A 22,177-nucleotide genomic window follows, 5' to 3' on the forward strand; every position below is an offset into this window, starting at 1 on the left:
CAGGAGTGATATGGCTTCTGCATATCAGCTGGTGTAGTCCACAATAACATGTGTATGCTGGTGTCTGGAGGTACTTCTCTAGGAGGCCTATAAGGTTGATGCCTATTCGTTCAAAGGGGGTCTCCACCAAGGGAAGAGGTACTAGTGGAGCCCATGGAACTCCTTTGGGGGCTTCTAATTGGCATTCAAGGCACAATGCACAGAAATTCTCAACTTCTTTAAGGACCCCTGGCCGAAAGTATCGGGACAGGGTCCTAGACTGTATCTTATCCTTCCCAAGGTGTCCCACACATGGGATTACGTGTGCTAGGTGTAGAAGCTCACAACTGTATACCTAGGGCACTAGTAATTGGTCTGTTTCTCCTGCATTGGCTTGTCCTGGTCTACGTGATACAACAAGTCCCACTTAAAGACAAAATGCCTTCACGGGGTCTGTCACTGCCACTTGCTCAAGTCTCATGGTTTCTTTGTTCCATGCAGAAATCCTAGAAGCCCGTTAGCCTCTTTGGGTCCACACAGAGATGCATCTTCTGCATCTCCTGGATTGACTACAGAGTCTGTTGTCTCCATTATGTGTATGGAGGGGGTAGCCTCTCACTTCTCTCTGCTCTTTCCTGTCTATCCACTTCTCTCTAGGTAACTTTTTCCTTCTAGGCCAGTATTTAAATACATTAGGGTCCTTAAAAGGGAACAGGAGCTCTAATGTTTCTTTTGGAGCACCTTCTTCAGGCTCCTGTGTTAAGGCAAACTTCTGTAAGAGTTCTGGAAAATACAGCCAGTCTCAGGCTAATATCACTGGGTAGGGGTAATCTGGAAACACATATACCTTCATATGACCTTGGCTCCTGTCAGTAGTCAATTTTACTATCATGCTGGGATACCACAGAATATCTCCATGGATGCATTTAGGGGCAACTTCCTCCTTTGCCAGCTTCCCTACTGTTCCCCCTATCTGCTCCCTGAGAAACATCTGGTCACACCCTGTGTCTATGAGGGCCAATGTTTCTGGGCCATTCACTGTCCCAGGGTTTTTGCTGGGCCCTATTCTCTTTGTCCACACCTGCCCGAAATTACATTCCATGGAGGGACAGTTGCAAAACCTGTCTCTACCATTGATAGGAGTAATACACGATCAGGTTCCTACATTGGTGTGGGGCATGCTGTACATGGATTGTTTAAAGTTGTAGGCTTGCTGTCTCAGGGGAATCTTACTCACAGACCCTGAGAGGCACGTCTGTCACCCATAAGGCCCAACGACCTGTTAGGGGTCTGTGTTTTCTTGGGGTTTACCCAAAATGGGACCCCCCCACCTTTGGAATTTTATTTCCTTCTCCCTTATGCATGGAGCAGGTATTTCTGAGGCAGAGGGCCTCTGGATGGCTTGAGCAGTAGAAGTCAACGAATGGCTACGCAGATGGTGTCGGAGAGAAGGCTTTGGATTCTTTGACCATGGGGTGGTGTTCCATGAAGGAGAAGTGCTGGGCAGAGACAGGCTCCATCTTACGAAGAGAGGGAAGAGCATCTTTGCGAGCAGGCTGGCTAACCTAGTGAGGAGGGCTTTAAACTAGGTTCACCAGGGGAAGGAGACCAAAGCCCTGAGGTAAGTGGGAAAGCGGGATACCGGGAGGAAGCACAGGCAGCAATGTCTGTGAGGGGAGGGCTCCTGCCTCATACTGAGAATGAGGGGCGATCAACAGGTTATCTCAAGCGCTTATATACGAATGCATAAAGCCTTGGAAACAAACAGGGAGAACTGGAGGTCCTGGTGATGTCAAGGAATTATGACGTAATTGGAATAACAGAGACTTGGTGGGATAACTCACATGACTGGAGTACTGTCATGGATGGTTATAAACTGTTCAGGAAGGACAGGCAGGGCAGAAAAGGTGGGGGAGTAGCACTGTATGTAAGGGAGCAGTATGACTGCTCAGAGCTCCGGTACGAAACTGCAGAAAAACCTGAGTGTCTCTGGATTAGGTTTAGAAGTGTGAGCAACAAGAGTGATGTAGTGGTGGGAGTCTGCTATAGACCACCGGACCAGGGGGATGAGGCTTTCTTCCGGCAATTCACAGAAGCTACTAGATCGCACGCCCTGCTTCTCATGGGTGACTTTAATTTTCCTGATATCTGCTGGGAGAGCAATACAGCAGTGCACAGACAATCCAGGAAGTTTTTGGAAAGCGTAGGGGACAATTTCCTGGTGCAAGTGCTAGACGAGCCAACTGGGGGGGAGCTGTTCTTGACCTGCTGCTCACAAACCGGGAAGAATTAGTGTGGGAAGCAAAAGTGGATGGGAATCTGGGAGGCAGTGACCATGAGTTGGTTGAGTTCAGGATCCTGACACAGGGAAGAAAGGTAAGCAGCAGGATACGGACCCTGGACTTCAGGAAAGCAGACTTCGACTCCCTCAGGGAACGGATGGGTAGGATCCCCTGGGGGACTAACATGAAGGGGAAAGGAGTCCAGGAGAGCTGGCTGCATTTCAAGGAATCCCTGTTGAGGTTACAGGGACAAACCATCCCGATGAGTCGAAAGAATAGTAAATATGGCAGGCGACCAGCTTGGCCTAACGGTGAAATCCTAGTGGATCTTAAACATGAAAAAGAAGCTCACAAGAAGTGGAAGGTTGGATATATGACCAAGGGAAGGTCATGCCTGACTAATCTAATCGCCTTTTATGATGAGATTACTGGTTCTGTGGATGAAGGGAAAGCAGTGGATGTATTGTTTCTTGACTTTAGCAAAGCTTTTGACACGGTCTCCCACAGTATTCTTGTCAGCAAGTTAAAGTACGGGCTGGATGAATGCACTATAAGGTGGGTAGAAAGCTGGCTAGATTGTCGGGCTCAACGGGTAGTGATCAATGGCTCCATGTCTAGTTGGCAGCCGGTGTCAAGTGGAGTGCCCCAGGGGTCGGTCCTGGGGCTGGTTTTGTTCAATATCTTCATAAATGATCTGGAGGATCGTGTGGATTGCACTCTCAGCAAATTTGCGGATGATACTAAACTGGGAGGAGTGGTAGATACACTGGAGGGGAGGGATAGGATACAGAAGAAGGACCTAGACAAATTGGAGGATTGGGCCAAAAGAAATCTGATGAGGTTCAATAAGGATAAGTGCAGGGTGCTGCACTTAGGATGGAAGAACCCAATGCACAGCTACAGACTAGGGACCGAATGGCTAGGCAGCAGTTCTGCGGAAAAGGACCTAGGGGTGACAGTGGATGAGAAGCTGGATATGAGTCAGCAGTGTGCCCTTGTTGCCAAGAAGGCCAATGGCATTTTGGGATGTATAAGTAGGGGCATAGCGAGCAGATCGAGGGATGTGATCGTCCCCCTCTATTAGACATTGGTGAGGCCTCATCTGGAGTACTGTGTCCAGTTTTGGGCCCCACACTACAAGAAGGATGTGGATAAATTGGAAAGAGTCCAGCGAAGGGCAACAAAAATGATTAGGGGTCTGGAACACATGACTTATGAGGAGAGGCTGAGGGAACTGGGATTGTTTAGTCTAAGGAAGAGAAGAATGAGGGGGGATTTGATAGCTGCTTTCAACTACCTGAGAGGTGGTTCCAGAGAGGATGGTTCTAGACTATTCTCAGTGGTAGAAGAGGACAGGACAAGGAGTAATGGTCTCAAGTTGCAGTGGGGGAGGTTTAGGTTGGATATTAGGAAAAACTTTTTCACTAGGAGGGTGGTGAAACACTGGAATGCGTTACCTTGGGAGGTGGTAGAATCTCCTTCCTTTGAAGTTTTTAACGTCAGGCTTGACAAAGCCCTGGCTGGGATGATTTAATTGGGGATTGGTCCTGCTTTTGAGCAGGGGGTTGGACTAGATGACCTCCTGAGGTCCCTTCCAACCCTGATATTCTACGATTCTATGAGCAGTCATGTAGTCCCCCATAAATCAGGTTGTGTCCACTAGGACTACTGGTCTGTGTCTGCAAACACAGTCGTAGCCCACCAGTGGAAGAATCTGTACTAACTGCGTGTTCTGCTTTCTGGGGTCCCGTTCGAAACTCTGGCTTTAACCAATGCTGGCAGAAGTCCTTTAGTCTTTGGGCAGTTGTCTGTAGCTAAGCTTTTGGGGGGTATAGCTTATAGCAGAAACGCTGACAGATTTCTTCATCTAGACCTAGCTGATACAATATGGCAGCCTTCACCTGTTCAAAGTCCTGACCTGCTGTGTCTTCAAGTCCCCGGTATGATGCTTGGGCTTCCCCAACAAGGAATGGAAGGAGCTGGAGTCCCCACTGCACTGGGGGCCATTGACAGGCCATGGTCACCCTTTCAAAAGTTACCAAGAATGACTCCAGGTCATTATCTGTCGTCGTCTAAGAGAGCATCAGGGTCAGAGTAGTTCGCTGAAGTGCAGGGGACACATTCCCCGTGGCGGGACCCTGAAGAGTATCTGGTATCAGGTCTGCCATCCATTGCAACAACTGTTGCTGGGGCAATGCCATCTGTTCAAACAGTTGTTGTTGCCTCGGTTGTTGCTGTGCTTGTGAGTCAGTCAACTATTGCAGGGGCTGATTCACCTCCTAGCACTCGGGTATATATCAGCAAAAAGTTAAGAGATTTTGTGTTGGTTGCTTGGATTTTTTTTAGCTTTTCTTTCTGCAGGGACCATTAAAGTCAACCCGACTTCTGGTACCACTTTGTCAACAGCTCTTTTGAGCAGTCTCTCCAGAAGTCCTAGCTTTCTCCTAACTGGTCTCCCTCTGTTCATCTCCCATTAGCCCAGTCCATCAACTTAACCTAAAATGAGTCAATCAGCCCCTAAAAACCCCGGGTTTGCAGTTTTCCTTTGTCACCCTATCAGTTTCTTGGAGGCAGCCTAGTGTGGGGCTGTTGCACCTCTCCTATCCCAGGCTGTATAGAATCCCCATTCCTCTCTGTCCTTCCTTTATAGCTGGGCTTGTTTTCCTTATTGGTCCCAGGTGGGGGTGCATGCCTGCATGATTGGACATTCTGGCAGCTGGGCTGGGGGGTGGTCAGCCTGATTGCCTGTAAGTGGGGAAAGACGCTCCTTTCCCTTCTGCCTATGCTCAGTATGGAGTTTGTAAACCCCATTATACCTTCCTCAGCTGAAGAGTAACCAGCAGGGAAAGAAACAACCCCTTCCATCCCCTGTTCTGTAACCTGTTTGAAAATATGATAGACCTGCATTCAAGAGTCATGAGACAGGTGAGTGAGGATACTAGTTTCAACAGCAATATTACTTTTTTACTGCAGCCAATAAGCTCTGTCTTGATTTAATCACTTCACTAAATCACCTGCAGCAGAATGTTCGACTGGGAAAAGCATGGTACCTGTCTGTTTAGTCATGGATTATTAGAAACTGGATTAGAAAGCAGTATCTGTGATGTATGGATTTCTCTTAGGCCACACAGTTTTGTAAATCCACTTGCTAAACCATCAGCATGTGATATGTAAATTTATTTAATAAAGTGTCTGTTTGCTAATTATTATTTAAGCCCTGTAAGAGAAAATGTTTTTAGATTCACAAATCAAGTCAATGCAGGAGTGCAGCTCAATGAAATATGCCTTGCATCAAATACAGATATGGTTTTGGTCAACAAAGAACAAGTATTAACAAGATTAGCAAAGGTTATCAAGCAATACACAAACTCCTGTAGGCCCTTAGTGAGTTCCAGTGAAGTTGGGAACAAAGCCAGTTGCTGCACCTAGGTATCTCCATGATGCAAGGAAGGTAGAGAAGTCGTCCTGCTCTGCTTTAGAATCTCAAGAGAAGTCCAGCCAATCAATTCTACCCCAGGTCCTTTTATAGTGAAGGCCTAGGAACCTCCAGCTAACATTGCAGCATTCTGTATATCTCCTCAACAACACAGGCTCCTGCACACTCATCAAACCTGTCCGTTGCTCTCTCCACTTGCTTCCAAGGGACTAGAAAGTCAAGGTGTCAGTCCTTATCTTCCAGGCATTCAATGGCCTAAGCCCAGCATAACAAAAGAGCCTATGGTTCCACAATGAAGACCATGGTCAACATCTCTGCTTCTCAGGCACAATGGACCTTTTTACTGTAAGGGTAAAGCTCACCCATGAAGGGGACAAGAGATTTCTTCGGAGACCAACAGGGACAAACTCACCCAGGAACTAAGGGCTATCACTAACTTTTAGCTCTACCTGCAAGGCATACTTCTTCGACCTGCCTACTCTAACACACATATAGCACCATGTACATTTGAAAAAAAAATAACAAAATCCACACTGTATACACAGTTCTCCCCTTGGAGATGATGAGGGAGAAAACAAACCACACCAGACAGATGTTCATCACATCCTTCAATTCAGTACTGGAAGGCACTCACCTAGTATAGAGATCTGGGCTGTACAAGAGCCTATATAGAATAGAGGGGAAGATATCACATTGGCAAAATGGTCACTAGTTTTATTAAACAATGATAAAGTGAAAAAGAGGGAAATTAAAAACAAAATGTTCTAGTTTTTCCTTTCTTCTGATGAAACATTTTCCCTGATTAGGCTGTTGCCAGTCCTAAACTGCTGGGTCTGATAAGACTATCTTTAAATTTTCTCTCATTTAACAATGTTTACATTGGACAATTAATAGCACTTTTATAATATTAATGCTGTGCATATTGGTACACTAGAAACTCTTTAAACAGTAAGTAAGATCAGTGATAAATATCCAGTAAGCAGTTATTCTGATCATTCTTTTGGACTATTGTCATAAATATAAAGGGAAGGCTAACCATCTTTAAATTCCTCCTGGCCAGAGGAAAAGCCCCTTCACCTGTAAAGGGTTAAGAAGCTAAGATAACCTCACTGGCACCTGACCAAAATGACCAATGAGGAGACAAGATACTTTCAAAGCTGGAGGGGGGGAAAACAAAGGTTCTGTCTGTGTGATGCTTTTGCCGGGACCAGACCAGGAATGCAGGTCAGAACTCCTGTAAAGAGTTAGTAAACAATCTAGTTAGATATGGGTTAGATTCTGTTTTGTTTAAATGGCTGATAAAATAAATTGTACTGAATGGAATGTATATGCACCTGTTTTTGTGTCTTTTTGTAAATTAAGGTTTAGCCTAGAGGGATTCTCTATGTTTTGAATCTGATTACCCTGTAAGGTATTTACCATCCTGATTTTACAGAGGTGATTCTTTTACTTTTTCTTTAATTAAAATTCTTCTTTTAAGAACCTGATTGCTTTTTCATTGTTATTAAGATCCAAGGGTTTGGGTCTGTGTTCACTTATGCAAAATGGTGAGGATTTTTATCAAGCCTTCCCCAGGAAAGGGGGTGTAGTGCTTGGTGGGGATATTTTGAGGGGGGAGACGTCTCCAAGTGGGCACTTCCCCTGTTCTTTGTGTAACACTTTGGTGGTGGCAGCTTTTAACCTAAGCTGGTAAGAATAAGCTTAGAGGGTCTTTCATGCAGGTTCCCACATCTGTACCCTAGAGTTCAGAGTGGGGAAGGAACCTTGACAACTATGATGATAGGTTTTCTGCTGCTCCAACTTGAGAGAATGTCAAGATTCTCATGGACCTGCCATTGACTCATCTAAGCACTCCAACTCGGACAAGTTATTGATCAAGCTTCAAGGTGTATTAAGTCTTTAAAACAAACATATGCCTTGCAGACAAAACACTCTAGCAAATGCTCCATTAAAAAAAAAAATCATACACATGCGAAGAACTGAAAAACTTTGATTGGTGGAATTATCAAGAGTTTCCTAAGGTAGTGCTGAAAGGCTCTTTTCATTGAAAGCGGTCTACAATAGTCCACTTATTAAATTAATCACAATATTTTACGAATACCATGATTGTGATAATGCCAAAAGCAAAAAGAGTCCTAAGTGCAGCTGCATACATAAAAAACAACTATGACAGACCTGCCGGAAAACAAGACTTCTACACACACTGCTGCTCAATGTTGTCGCTTCAAGCTCAATATGCTTTTAAGCAGCCATCAAACAATCACACAGATCTATACTAAAAATCAGAAAGAACTGAACTATAGTCAGCAGTTTCATTCCAATTTTATTTTATAAAGGTGATTTTCAATTTGTTTGCAATCAGCTAAAAGTACCTTTAATAGCAGAAGTATCTGTATATCTTACAGACTTCTAATAAAATAATTATTGAGAATAACACTGTTAGTAACACAGTTTAAGAAGTTATACTATTTATTTTATTTTCTCCAAGTGTTGAATTAAAGCTTACTTTGTTACTAAGTGTAGTTTCTGGTCACCCCCTAAGGACACTGATGATCCCAATGGCAATAATTCTATGTTTGCTTTCTGAAAAAGTAATTCATTAGCTAAACTGTTTTGGAGTTTCCCTCAGAAAGGGATTAAGTAAAATCATGGTCCCACTGACTTTTATATATAAAAATATACAGTAGAACCTCAGGTTTTGGACTTTAGTGTATTACATATCTGTTATACTACGTAGTGTTTTTAAACAATATGAAGCTCAATAAAACATCCTATTTATTACTTCTCAAGTTAATTGTACTCATTACCTAATGATAAAATACCTGCCAGGGATAAGTAAGTTTTAAAGGTTCAAGTTACAACCAGAGAAGATTTGTGGATTCCATAATTAGTTTCACACAGATTTTCAGAATACATTTACACATCTTTATGGGGGAAGGGTGGGAGAGAAGTGATGCTTAATGATTATCCAGTATTAGAATTAAGCATAAAGTGATATAATTTGTAATGTAGATATTATTAAGATACTTATGATAAAATGTTACCAAACTCTCAATCTAATTTTGAACAAGGTACCTTTCTATTTCCTCCTCTAAATATGAGATTGTCTGACACTGATGTCCTTAGAGACTTTTTACTATTAACATATTAGGACTTTCTATACCATTTCTATTTTTCTTTAACCACAGCATGTGCAAAAATCCACTCACTGCTATGGCCACTTATGTTACTGACAAGAATTGTTTTCTTAATTAAGAATGTGTGTATAAATGAAAAATCACTTCACTTGCTAAAACTCTACAAAAACTTGTGAATTTAGACTGAAACTTTACAGGAGACTTTTGCAATTGCAGTATGGAAAAGGACTAGTGAATAGCATAATGGAATAGGTGCTTTTTGTGCTTACTAATAAAGTATTTAACAAATCACTGTTTCATATTGTAGAAAGGTACCTCTGTATTAAATTATGTTTGTTTATTAAATGTATACATTGATCTTGAGCAGCCTTATACACTACAGTATGCATCTTGCTTTGAAGTAGAAGGCTCAGACTTTTAAACTCTCAGTAGAAGTGTTATTTTCTATATGCACTGATCCCTTTTTTCTATTCAGAAGGTATCAACTATATAGCGCTAAAACACTGACATCCAGAATATTTTTTTTTAAAGGGGAGGGGGTTGAAAATGGACAGAAGCAGGTTCTACAGAAAATACTTACAAGGTTATTTACTGTGTTTGACATATACAATATCCATATGTATCTCTCACAGAGTACACATACGAAATATTTTTATATACTGTATTACATAGAGTCAGAGAAACAACAGCTAGATATTTAAAAGATTCACAGATGTCAGAATTTGAAGGTTCAGATATCTTCAAAGGCATCCTTGAATATATGCAAAGCATATTAATTTGAGATTTTACTTTGCATTTTAAGCGGGTTTTTTTTAATACATGTCCTTCATTCATGCAAATGTAAAGAACTCCAAAATATATAAAGGAATACAAAAAATATGAAAGAGGTACTTTTAACACAGGATCCTCAGCAGATGACAAGCCATTAAGCTTTCACCTTTGAGTAATTATGATGACTGTGATGTCTCTTTTGTATCTCCATTTTTTAATTAGAATCTTTAATGTGTTTAACAAGCAATTCTTCCATCAACCTTTGATGTGTTTTACTTGTAAAGCAATGACAGTTTGCAGTTCAGTCTCCTTAAAGTTCCAGAGAAACCATTTTCCACTCACTTGCTTTGAAAGCCATTAAAATAACTTGATGAAGAACAGCAGCAGGGGGCTAATGGAAGCCAAGGCTTAGTAACAATCTTTAGATTTCCCCCTAAGACTTTCTCACAGGCACTTCTCACAAAGATCCTTAAGACCTTTCATCCTCCTGCCCTCCCCCACTATCAACAAAACCAGCACACAGTTAACAGATGCAACTAGATCCATGTTTTCATATTTTCTTATTACTTTTACCTTTTAATTTAAAAAAAGCTAAAACTTCATCTGTTTTCTGTAACAGAGACTGACTCCTCATCTTCCCATTTGAGAAAGCTGAAAATGTAGAAAGATTCAAGAAGTAGCTTCTCCTAACTTACACCTATATTGAAGATATGGGTACGAAACAACACATCTGCTACCTAACAGAGAAATATAAATGACAACTTGAACTTGAGTGACTTGCTTAAGTATTTTGGGAACCTTCAGGACAAAAGGCTCTCTATAAATGCAACATAATATTTTAAATACATAGATGTATTCCAAAGAAGCAATACTGTCAAATGATCTCTAAGCAGCAGAAACAAACATTGAACCCTAAGGCAAACTGGGAGTTTTTCAGATTGCGATTTGGTCCAAATGTAGCAATAGGGTTATGTTGAGCACTGAAACTAAACGATACTAAAGCATACTTTATCTGTCATACCATTAACTTAGGTTTGAACAGAGACTGGGAATGGCTCGGTCATTACGCTAATTGAATCTTATCCCACCATCAACCTCAGCCTGGACCAGTCCACACAAGAGATCCACTTCCTGGATACTATGGTGCTAATAAACGATGGTCACATAAACACCACCCTATACCGGAAACCTACTGACCGCTATTCCTACCTACATGCCTCCAGCTTTCACCCAGACCACACCACGTGATCCATTGTCTACAGACAAGCTCTATGATACAACCGCATTTGCTCCAACTCCTCAGACAGAGACAAACACCTACAAGATCTCTATCGAGCATTCTTACAACTACAATACCCACCTGCTGAAGTGAAGAAACAGATGGACAGAGCCAGAAGAGTACCCAGAAGTCACCTAGTACAGGACAGCCCCAACAAAGAAAATAACAGAACGCCACTAGCCATCACCTTCAGCCCCCAACTAAAACCTCTCCAACGCATCATCAAGGATCTACAACCTATCCTGAAGGACGACCCATCGCTCTCACAAATCTTGGGAGACAGGCCAGTCCTTGCTTACAGACAGCCACCCAACCTGAAGCAAATACTCACCAGCAACCACACACCACACAACAGAACCACTAACCCAGGAACCTACCCTTCCAACAAAGCCCCTTGCCAACTGTGTCCACATATCTATTCAGGGGACACCATCATAGGGCCTAATCACATCAGCCACACTATCAGAGGCTCGTTCACCTGCACATCTACCAATGTGATATATGCCATCATGTGCCAGCAATGCCCCTCTGCCATGTACATTGGTCAAACTGGACAGTCTCTACGTAAAAGAATAAATGGACACAAATCAGACGTCAAGAATTATAACGTTCAAAAACCAGTCGGAGAACACTTCAATCTCTTTGCTCACTCGATTACAGACCTAAAAGTTAAGGAGTACTTGTGGCACCTTAGAGACTAACCAATTTATTTGAGCATGAGCTTTCGTGAGCTACAGCTCACTTCATCGGATGCAAGTACTTGTGGCACCTTAGCTCACGAAAGCTCATGCTCAAATAAATTGGTTAGTCTCTAAGGTGCCACAAGTACGCCTTTTCTTTTTGCGAATACAGACTAACACGGCTGTTACTCTGAGACCTAAAAGTTGCAATTCTTCAACAAAAAAAACTTCAGAAACAGACTCCAATGAGAGATTGCTGAATTGGAATTAATTTGCAAACTGGATACAATTAACTTAGGCTTGAATAGAGACTGGGAGTGGATGGGTCATTCCACAAAGTAAATTATTTCCCCATGAAGAAAAGGAGTACTTGTGGCACCTTAGAGACTAACAAATTTATTTGAGCATAAGCTCATGAGGAAAGGGTCCTGGACTGCACAGTTGTTTCCCCAGTCGGTGAGTTGGCTTGCACTCTCACATCTTCTCAGTTTCTACCCTGGCTTAATGAGCCTGTGGTGCCTTCTACAATCTGGGGAAATATTTTATTTAGTGGGACAACTGCCTAGAAGTCTGGAAACAAGCTGTACTGATACCCTCTTGGGTACCAAAGGCTCACATACATTTCCACACATTTCTTCTTCTTGATAAACTAATATATTACTTCAGTTTCAAGTTTCAATAACTTTTTTAGGCCTCAAATGAAAGTGGCAGAAGTACACGAGTCAGCATCCAGGTTTTTTAGGAGCTACACAAAGAACATATTTGCCAGTCCTTTGGCTTTGCCAAACTGGCTATATCATGAACAGAGGAAATGGATCCAGCCAGAAGTAGCAACAAGAATCATAGTTTTGTGGCACAAAAAGCCCAGGAAGTGCCACACAGTTATTCTGAGAAATAATTGTAGATATCTGCAACATAACCCACCACTATGTTCTGTAGATACCATGTACTGCAAACAAATTAAAAAGCATCAAAGAATCATCTAAAAAAAGCCACTACTTCCATCTCTTCTTCATTTTAGGCTGTCAAAATAAGTACCTGTGATATTATTGGTTTACCAGTAGGTGTGCTGTAGTTTGTTAAAAGTATCACTGAAGAACAAACATTTAATAAAGTCAAAATCAACAGCTGTATTCCCTCCTTTTCTGCATTATTTTTCAAACAAACTGGAATGTTTTGTTTTTTACGGACGGGTGAATCTTTCCCACATTTATATTTAACATTTTTGGAGAAAGAACAGCCCTCACCTTTAGGAGTTTTGCCCTCATTTCCCTATAATGTATTCATCACCACTCAGCACATCTGTCCTAGCAAATCCTATTTCCTGTTCTATTCATGAGGCTCAGCAACCTGGAGCTTTAACGATTGCTGCCACACTTTTCCCATGGCCTTCTCACCTCTCGGTCCCCCCACCCAAGTACCCAGCTCCCATTGTTTATCATCTGTTCTCCCCTGCTGCAAACTGCTGTCAGATGTTCACTTATCCCTAATCTTACTCATTGCCTTTGATATTCTTTCTAATCCAACAACCTGTCAACTGGGGCATCAGCCCATGTCCAGACCAGCTGCTCTGTCACAGGCCTTAAGGTTCCCTCTCAGCTTCATATGCAACATTTAAAGGATTTTGACACAGCATGCACAATGTGAAACAGATAATTAACGTTGTTTTGATCAGCGATCATGGCTTTCGTGTGACACTAGTTGACCACTAATGAAAAGTAAGCTTTAGTTTGTTTAAACTTTAGTATTACTATATTAACAAGACCTTGGTCTATGTTTAAGGGACAATATGTTGAAATCTAAGTTCTTGGAGATCAGGGAATGCTGCTTTATTTAGCTATAAATTATGTAGAAAGACTAATTCACACACAAATTTAAGTCAGACAGTTGTTTTACATATTCTGTGGAATAAAAAAAATATAATGTCCCTGTTTATGCTAAGTCATCATTTTCTACATAGTGTTTTCAAAGCAAATAATTACAAAACATACGAGTTGCAAAATGTAAAAAATGCATATTCAATATCACTAGCCATTTATATGTAATTTCTTATTCTTTAAGCTGTGTTTTCAAGGTATAATCACAATGTGCGATACTCATTTAATATAAAGCATTAAAATCTGTTTTCTGTCTTTACATTCTACAAAATATTCCCACTTAGAGAAGATTTTTATAACTTCATAACATCCAAATCCACTGTAAACATTTGTACACTACTGCTCATCATCTGTATTAAAACGTACACTGTATGTATACTTCTACATGTTACACTGCTTCAGATAACAGAATTTTTTATATTGGGAAACAGGTAGCCATTTTTACTTATCTCTAACCAGACATGTATTTTTAATCTCAATTGAAAAATTACAGACATATACAGGTACATTTCTCCGAGCTAGCTCAATTTATAAAAAAAATAAAATAAAAAAGAATAATAATTTAAACAAAAACACAAATTAAAGATTGTACAAAATATGTGACGAGAATACTACTAGGAGTATACAAAACACCAGTTTTTTTTTTTTTTTTTAAACACAGCAATTGTAATAAAAATCTACATTAGATGTGGTAAAGTGGCTCATTTTCTCTGGACCTGATTATTTCCACCCTGGGGCCTGTGTACATGGGGACACTCAGGAAAATTAATTCAAATTAAAGGTGTAAATTTAAAGTGGATTAGTTAAACCTCATTAAACCCATGTGCGCACTCTCTTTCAGCATTCAAGTGGCCTTAATTTGGTTTAATTTACGGTATATCTACAGTACAGCCACTACAGTGGAACAGCTACAGCACTGCAGGTGTCCTGCTATAGTGTAGATGTGTGTAAATGCTTGTAGTGTGGCATAGGGCTTGCCTACACTTACATTTTATAGCACTAACTTGCTGGCTCAGGGGTCTGAAAAATCACCTCCAAGTGCAGCAAGTTTGAGTGCTTTAAAGTGCTAGTGTGGACAGGCTCCCAGCACTCTGAGCTAATCCCCTCGTGGAGGTGGATTACCAGGAGCGCTGGGACTCTCTCCCAGTGCTCATGTGCAACCACACTTGCACTTCAAAGCGCAACCGTGCGAGCGCTCCCGCAGCAGCGCTTTGAAAGTTTCCAGTGTAGCTATGCCCATACTTTAGATGCTTCCTACGTTGACAGAAGGAGTTTTTCCTTTCTCTATTGTCAGTCCAGCTCTCGGAGACATGATAGCTAGGTTGACAAAATAATTATTCTGTTGATTTAGCTGTGCCTACACCTGGGTTTAGGTCTACGAAACTATGGTGCTAACGGCACAACATTGTTCACTGCCCTGAGCGACATAGCTAGGTCGATCTAATTTTTAAGATTAGACCCAGCCTTAATTTGGAAGTGAATTAAGATAAACCCAATTAACATCATTTTAGTTTTGAATGAGAGTGTACACACAGGAGTTTAATGCAGTTTAACAAACCCACTTTGAATTCACACCTTTAGTTCATTTGGATTAATTTTTCTGCATGTCCCCATTTAAAGAAGCCCTTAGCAATCATTATTGTGAAGTGGAATAACCCAAGCTAACCATAGCATACTGGTGAAATACATTTACTAGCACTCAACTGCAGTTATTTCTGAGGAAGTGAGCTGTAGCTCACGAAAGCTTATGCTCTAATAAATTGGTTAGTCTCTAAGTTGCCACAAGTACTCCTTTTCTTTTTGAGTTATTTCACAGTTATTCTAAACTTTGGAGTCTGATTTACATAAGTGCATGGCTGTTTCTCAATAACCAATATGCCAGTTTCTGTGCTCTGGCTACTAATGACCTTTGGACATTAAATCAAAACACCATTGTTTACTTAATTTATTTCTAAAATGTAGACATACTTGTAAAAATTGTATACAGAGAATGTATATCGCAGGCTTGAACCTGCATTATTGTAATTACTGGCACCTTTGCTACTGACTTCAATGAATGCAAAGTGAATTCCTGCTCTCTGATCAGCTGTTGCCCTCATAACTCCACACCCATATGTCCACAACAAACAATGCTACCTCAGTTTCTCACTGCCTTCCCAGCCTATCGTTCCCAACAATCTCTCAACTCTCACATTAAGTTATCTCACTACACTCACACAAGTACACTTATTTTTAATATTTTTATCTTTATAATTTAAGATTTCTGCTGCCTGTTTGTAATTAAGTAACATGAAAAATGATTGTACTCCATTGTATGCAGATTGCAATCTCTTACATGTAGAGGTTGTATCTTCTTACTGTTCTGTAAAATGCCTGCCATTCTCTTGGGATTATACAATTAAACAGACACAATCGATGGAGTTCAGTTAATTTGTTTCATTCAGTTGCATACATGAAACCATTAGGAGCAAGATCCCCAATTTAAGATGATATTTACTGTTAAGAATTTGTTAAAATTAAGATAAAGACTATGCTTAACGTAAAAAGCTGGAAATTTCTGTCACTGCTAACCACTACTCACCAATCTCTACATTACCAGCCATTACCTTCTAACTGTCCCTAAGCTATTTCACACTAGGAACAGGTGCAAGCTTGGTGGCCAAAGTATGTTGAATGAAAATAAACCTTCATTACAGCACACACAAAAATACCTTTATGTTTCCCTTCTACTACTACTCTGACTTTCCAAATTTTCTTCATGTTTTCCCTTCAGCAACTCCCAACCACATCTCACGCTAAAATAATTTTGAAATTTGAATAGCATTACATCAGAAGTCTGTGGCAGTGCCATGAATAGATCCAGGTCCCCTCACTTCTAGTCCCAATCCCGTGCCTTAACTTCAAGACCACCGTTCATCTAAAATACAGTGTATGCTCATGCTGCTTGTGAAAACTGTCACTTCAAGGTTCCTTATGTTTATGCATACAATATGCTATATGATGTCATTTCAGCCAAAATGCTGTCTTATTATTTTTGCATTTAATATTATGAGTACTAGAAAGGTTGAACGAATTCAGAAAAAATCTGCAAAAGAAATAACACCATCATCCATAACATGATTGCTTTGACAAATGAACACTTCTTAATACTGGAGTCTTTGAAGATTCAACAGACCAGTGTTACTTGTTTGAACAGGTTATCTAAAATTCTGTTTATTATTTTCACAGCAACATTTTAACTGTCAAACTAGAAAAGAATGTTCTATGTTTACCAAAAAGCAGAATGAAGCTTCAGCAAATGTTTTAGGCAGCTGGGAACACTCATGCTACTATATAAAAATTAGTTCTAAATGTGGAATTAGTTGGTACAGTATAATAAATAATAATTATTATTAATAACAACTTAGTGCTTTTTTATCTCCAAAGTTCTCAGGCCATTAATGAGGCCCCAATCTTGCTTTCCCTGCATGGAGTTCCTTGCAGAATTGGATCTTAATCCTCATGTCCAGTGAGATAGGTAAATTTTAAATCGCATTTTAAAGTGTGGAAACACAGAGACTAAGGGGCTTGCTCAAGGCCACAGAGGAAATCAGAGTCAGATCTCTTAGAAATCAGGAATCCTTGTTCAAAATCCACTGTTAAATTACACCCAACTCCCTTTTTACATGGGGCATTTTCTGCTCACTACACAGTACACAACAGATTCAGATCCACAACATTCTCTAAAAAAAACCCAAACTTTTATAATGTTAATAACTTTAAATGTTTTTATTCCCTTAAAAGTAAAAGAAAAGGCCACACATTAAAAAGATTTTTCCCACTTCCATTTCATTTTTTATGTATTATATGTTTAACTCAGGAATGAATGACTGGAAACCTTAGTTAATCAATATAGAACAAAATGACAAAGCCAAACACTAAACCATCTGAAGCTCTGAAAACAGTAAAGCTCATATAAAAATAAAGTTTCTTGTTACAATCGGTCCCCTTATTTGATAAAACTTCATTAGATTCTAACTGGCACCATAGAACAATTTTTCCGGTTTGTCATAAGAACATAAGAGCTACCATACTGCGTCAGACCACAGTCCATCTTTCCCAATCTCCTGTCTCTGACAGTGGCACGCACCAGAACTTCAGGTGGAGTGTACAGAACAGGGCAATTATGGAGTGATTCACATGTCTTCCATTCCCAGCTTCTGGTAGTAAGAGATTTAGGGTCATCCTGAGCATGTGGTTACATCCCAGACCACCTTGGCTAACAGCCACTGACGGACCTATCCTCCATGAAGTTTTGAACTTATCTAGTTCTTTTTTGAACACAGTTATACTTTTGGCCATCATGACATCCCATGGCAATAAGTTTGAATGTCCTGCCATCATTCAAATAGATGCTTGTTCACCATTCCACTCTAGCACAGGCTTGCCCACATATACTAGAAAATGTAAAATTGCAGTTTATATTAGTCTAGCCTGTACACTTCCAAAAGTTCCTTGACAGATCATACACTAAAAATTAAATGGTAGGAAGCAGTGATGAGAGCTGTCTTGTCAGAACAAGCTTCTAAAACAAAGCCCGTGTCAGGTAGTCAGTGTATGAACTAGGATTAGAAGTCAAGAGATTCTGGTTCTCTGCTTAGCACACTAGACCACATCTCTCTCGCTTCAAAGAAATCAAATCATAAGAAATATATAGTGAATAAATGTACTATACTGAAGGGAATATAGTCCCCAAGGGAAACCTCAATTTCTGAAATACATCAGGGCAACTTTCTGCATCAGATATTTTTGGCCTTGGTTACACTATGAAAACAAGCAAGTTCAACAATGGCTTTTGAGCATGGCTATGGCCCTACTGGTTTAAAACTAAATGTGGTCCAGCCTGCCTGGACAAGGCCATACCTACAGGCTAAATTGTAATGCAAGTCATCTAGACCTCAATTAAGTTTAACCACTGTTGTCTGACTTGATGGTTTTGGTTGTGAAGATAGGATCAGAAAGATTCAGGAATTTACAATTGAATCTCCAGCCAAATACTGTAATCTTTAAAGATTTAAAGAATTTTAAGAATTAAAGATCACTAGTGATGTCTTGGAGGTACCTAGAGTTCATCAATATTTAAAGGTAATCCATTATCAGAAACTTTATTTACAAGAATTCTTTATATTTTCTATTTGTGCAGGAAGACACTATTTGGGATATGCAGAAGTTCCCAACTTCAAAATGTTCCCTCCTACTCTGTCCCTGTCTATTTGATCGCCTCCTGCTTTTCCTTTTCCAACACTTTAAGACTAGGAGTTGAATATATCTCCTCCACACACACCTCCTCTTCCTTCCTTAATGAATGTGTCTAAGGGCAAGTCTTCACTACAAAATTAAGTCGACTTAAGTTATGTCGACGTACAGCCACCACAGTAATTACTGCGGTGGTTCATGTCCACACTATGCCCCCTCTCCTGGTAGTGTATGTCCTCACCAGGCCACTTCCACTGACTTAACTGTGTGGGGCATTGTGGGGCACTGACAGCTGGAGTCCTGCCTGCTCTGGGGCCCACACGGGGCTGACAACCAACAGGTGATGTAAATAACACAGACACTGCATCACCCTAACTACATCAATCTAAATTCTATGTCTCTTATTAGGACTTATTAGGTGAGTCTAGTGGGCAACTTACATCAGTAGAAGCAACACAATAATGTAGACATTTACAGAGTTAGGTCGACATAAGCTGCCTTACAGTTGACGTAACTCCGTAGCGTAGGCCAGGCCTAAAACAAACCCAAAAAAAAGGGTGAAGCAGAATGAAGAGAAGTAGCTTGGCATTGCTAATTTCTGCACGCACAGGGTTTTCCTGTATTTGCTACAGCCATGGAATTGCAATGAACAAATGGACCTCACTAGGCCAATACTGAGACTGGAGCGACCACTACAGTACATTTAATTAGAGAAACAACTGCTCTTCATACAGTTAGAAACCTATTTACAGAACAGATTCTGAAGGGAAAAAACACAAATATGTTACATTAGCAGACACTAATCTCATTTTATCATGTGTACTCTTTGTATTGCTGAGGGCTCTAATTCTCAAGGATCATCTGAAAGGAGATTCATGTTTGTATTGACATTATAAGGAAAAGGATTTCCTATTACTACTTCCATTGCTTCCCACATGGGTGCTGTAAAGTTGGCTGTACATGGCAGTTTCATCATTTTTGATGATCTAGACAATCATTCAACTTTGCTCCAATTACTGCAACTAACTGACTATGATTTGACATGACATTACTCAAGAAGCAAGGTCCAAATGGGTTAGTATTTAGTGAGACCTGCAAAGAAAATTAAGTTGCTGCAGACAGTAGTGTTTCAGCCCTAATCAGTACCAAACCAATGCCCACGCACTGGCAATAGGGGGCACTATAATTCAGTCTTTCAGATGAGAAATAAAACCGAGGTTCCGAGTCTGACCACCGCATACATGACCACTTGCAGTCCTTTACAAAACCCAATGGTACTTTTTGCAAGGGCAGGTGTGTTTTGGCCTATTTCCAGTTTACAATGAAAGTACCAACTTCAATCATATATGAATCTTAGAATATCAGGGTTGGAAGGGACCTCAAGAGGTCATCTAGTCCAACCCCCTGCTCAAAGCAGGACCGATCCCCGACTATGGTATCTGCCTTCACTTCCAGTCCTAAACTATTATGTAGTTTGCTGTGTGCTGTTAAACAACAGCCGCATTCTACCCCCGAGGTGACTGTATTTCAGTGGCAGGTGGATCAAGTGGTTCCTGTTTACACAGCAAATGTAAAGTGCTTGGGGATGAAAGGTACTGTATATATGACTGGATTCATAGAAAAGATCATAATTGACAAGCATTATAAGACTACTACTGCACTCTTCAGGACAATATTACTGCTGCCACATAAAGACCACAAGCAATCCTAACCATGACAAACCTGCCCCCTGAGAAGAAATTATGATGGGACACTCGTGCCTTGTTCAGCTATGGGAAATGATGTAGAACAACTAAAGTCACCTCTTCTGGTGTTCTGTCGCCCTCATTCAGATGTCGGTTCTTTCCAATCTTCCCCCCTCCTCCTGATTTGAGGCAGCTGGGAGAACAAGGAACCCACAGAGACAAAGCCCGACGTCCGCAGGACTGGCAGGGGCGAGGAAGGGGGGCGCAAGGGAGCCTGAGCGGAGTGGGACCCTAGGGGCAGGGAAAGATTTGGGAGGGGCCGAGCGCGAAGGGGGCGTTGGTGAGGACTAGGAGCAAGGGGGCTGGCAGGCCACGGGGGCAGGTCCGCAGGAGGCTGCAGGGAAGCGGGAGGGCACCATACAGCCCCGGGCCAGGCCGCATTTCCTGGCAGGGCAGCGCACCGCACCGGCGCGCTCGTAGGCCCGGCTATAGCCGGGGCTTCCGCCCGCCGTGCCGCGGGAGCCGGGACTCACCTGCCGGTAGCGGAGCCGGAAGGGCCGCAAGTACTGGGAGGAGGCGCAGGGCGCCAGCGCCAGCTCCTCTATGGCCTCCATGTGCGGCAGGAGCGGCCCCGGGCAGCCTGCGGCCGCTCACCCCGGCCTGCAGACTAGAGCGGCGTCGCGCGCCGCCTGCGCGGCAACCGTCCTCGGTAAGGCGAAAGGAACCTCCCCCGCGGCAACCGCCCTGCTGACCGGGAAGGAACCCCTCCCCCCACCCCGGTCCAGCTAACGGGGAAAGGCGCCCCCCCCCCCCGGCTGTCCGCAACTGAGGGGAAACTGCCCCCCCCCACCCGCTAAGAGGCCAGGACCCCCTCCCCCACAAAACCGTCCAACTAAGGGGGAAGGGGTTTTCCTTTTTCCTCTCACACTCCCCCCAAGCCAGAGGGAAGTGAACCCCTCTCCCTGCACCCAAGCACACGTCTACATGCCTGGTGAAATCCTTGGCCCGCAGGGCGGGGGTCAGGTCAATGGCAAAAAATCCCCTCCGCTTCAGTGCAGCCTGGATTTCAGCTGCTGTGTTTTCCTGGCCCCCTTCCTTCACTGGCCAGGGGCACGTCTACACTGTGGACACGAGCCTCTGCAGTGTAGATCAGTGGTTCTCAAACTTTTTTTCCCCATGGACCACTAGAAAATCGCTGAGGGGCTTGGCGGCTCACTTAATGGTCTTTCCAAATGTTGTTTGCACCGGGAGCTAACCATTGTAAAGCACTTTGAACAGAAGCGCTATGTAAAAAAAAAAAAACAACTTAATAATAAACTTTTTTTCTTCTACAAATAAAAGCACACTACTCATATTTTAATATCAGCAGTCTGACCTTTCTAATGCGATGGATGTGCTCTCCCCTGCTGCGGCAGCCCCCCAAGCTGGGGCTGGGAAGGAGTGGGGGTCTCTCCCCCGCCACAGAGCTGGGGCTGGGAAGGAGGGCCGTCTCCCCCACAGCAGCCGCAGCCCTGGAGTTGGGGAAAGTCACCTCTTTCTCTGGTCACTGCAACCCCACACATCCCAAATTCCCCCCACCCCCTCTTCTCACCCCACTGCTCCCTCCCACCTACCCTCTATTCCCCCCAAGGCCACCACCTCACCTTACATGTGTGTCTTCTCCAGAGTCCAGGCACCTAATTAGTAGAGCCACGCCTGCACAGCTCTACTAATTAGATCCGCGGCCCTTTATTCTCTCATGTGTGGCCACTCAGGCGTGCACCTTAGAGGGAACTATCTGCGGACCACCTGAATGGAGCTCGCAGACCACTGGTCG

At 42.2% G+C, this 22,177-nt stretch overlaps 1 protein-coding gene across 2 annotated transcripts in view; it reads right to left on the bottom strand.

Annotated features, from left to right (window-relative positions):
* NUDT14 (nudix hydrolase 14) overlaps positions 1–21,448 on the bottom strand; it is a 99,955-nt gene extending 78,507 nt beyond the window's left edge. Inside the window, exon 1 of one of the 2 annotated variants that reach the window (XM_073349845.1) lies at positions 21,350–21,448. Coding sequence is in view for 1 of the 2 variants with exons in the window: in XM_073349843.2 (XP_073205944.1) it covers positions 20,895–20,975 (81 nt within the window). In the remaining variant the exon portion in view is untranslated. Of the gene's footprint in view, positions 1–20,894; positions 21,109–21,349 lie in introns of those variants that run through there. The other variant, XM_073349843.2, reaches the window with a different exon arrangement.
* Between the last annotated feature and the right edge of the window lie 729 nt (positions 21,449–22,177).

Source organism: Lepidochelys kempii, chromosome 6 (genome assembly GCF_965140285.1).
Source record: "Lepidochelys kempii isolate rLepKem1 chromosome 6, rLepKem1.hap1, whole genome shotgun sequence".
Taxonomy (NCBI): Eukaryota; Metazoa; Chordata; order Testudines; family Cheloniidae; genus Lepidochelys; species Lepidochelys kempii.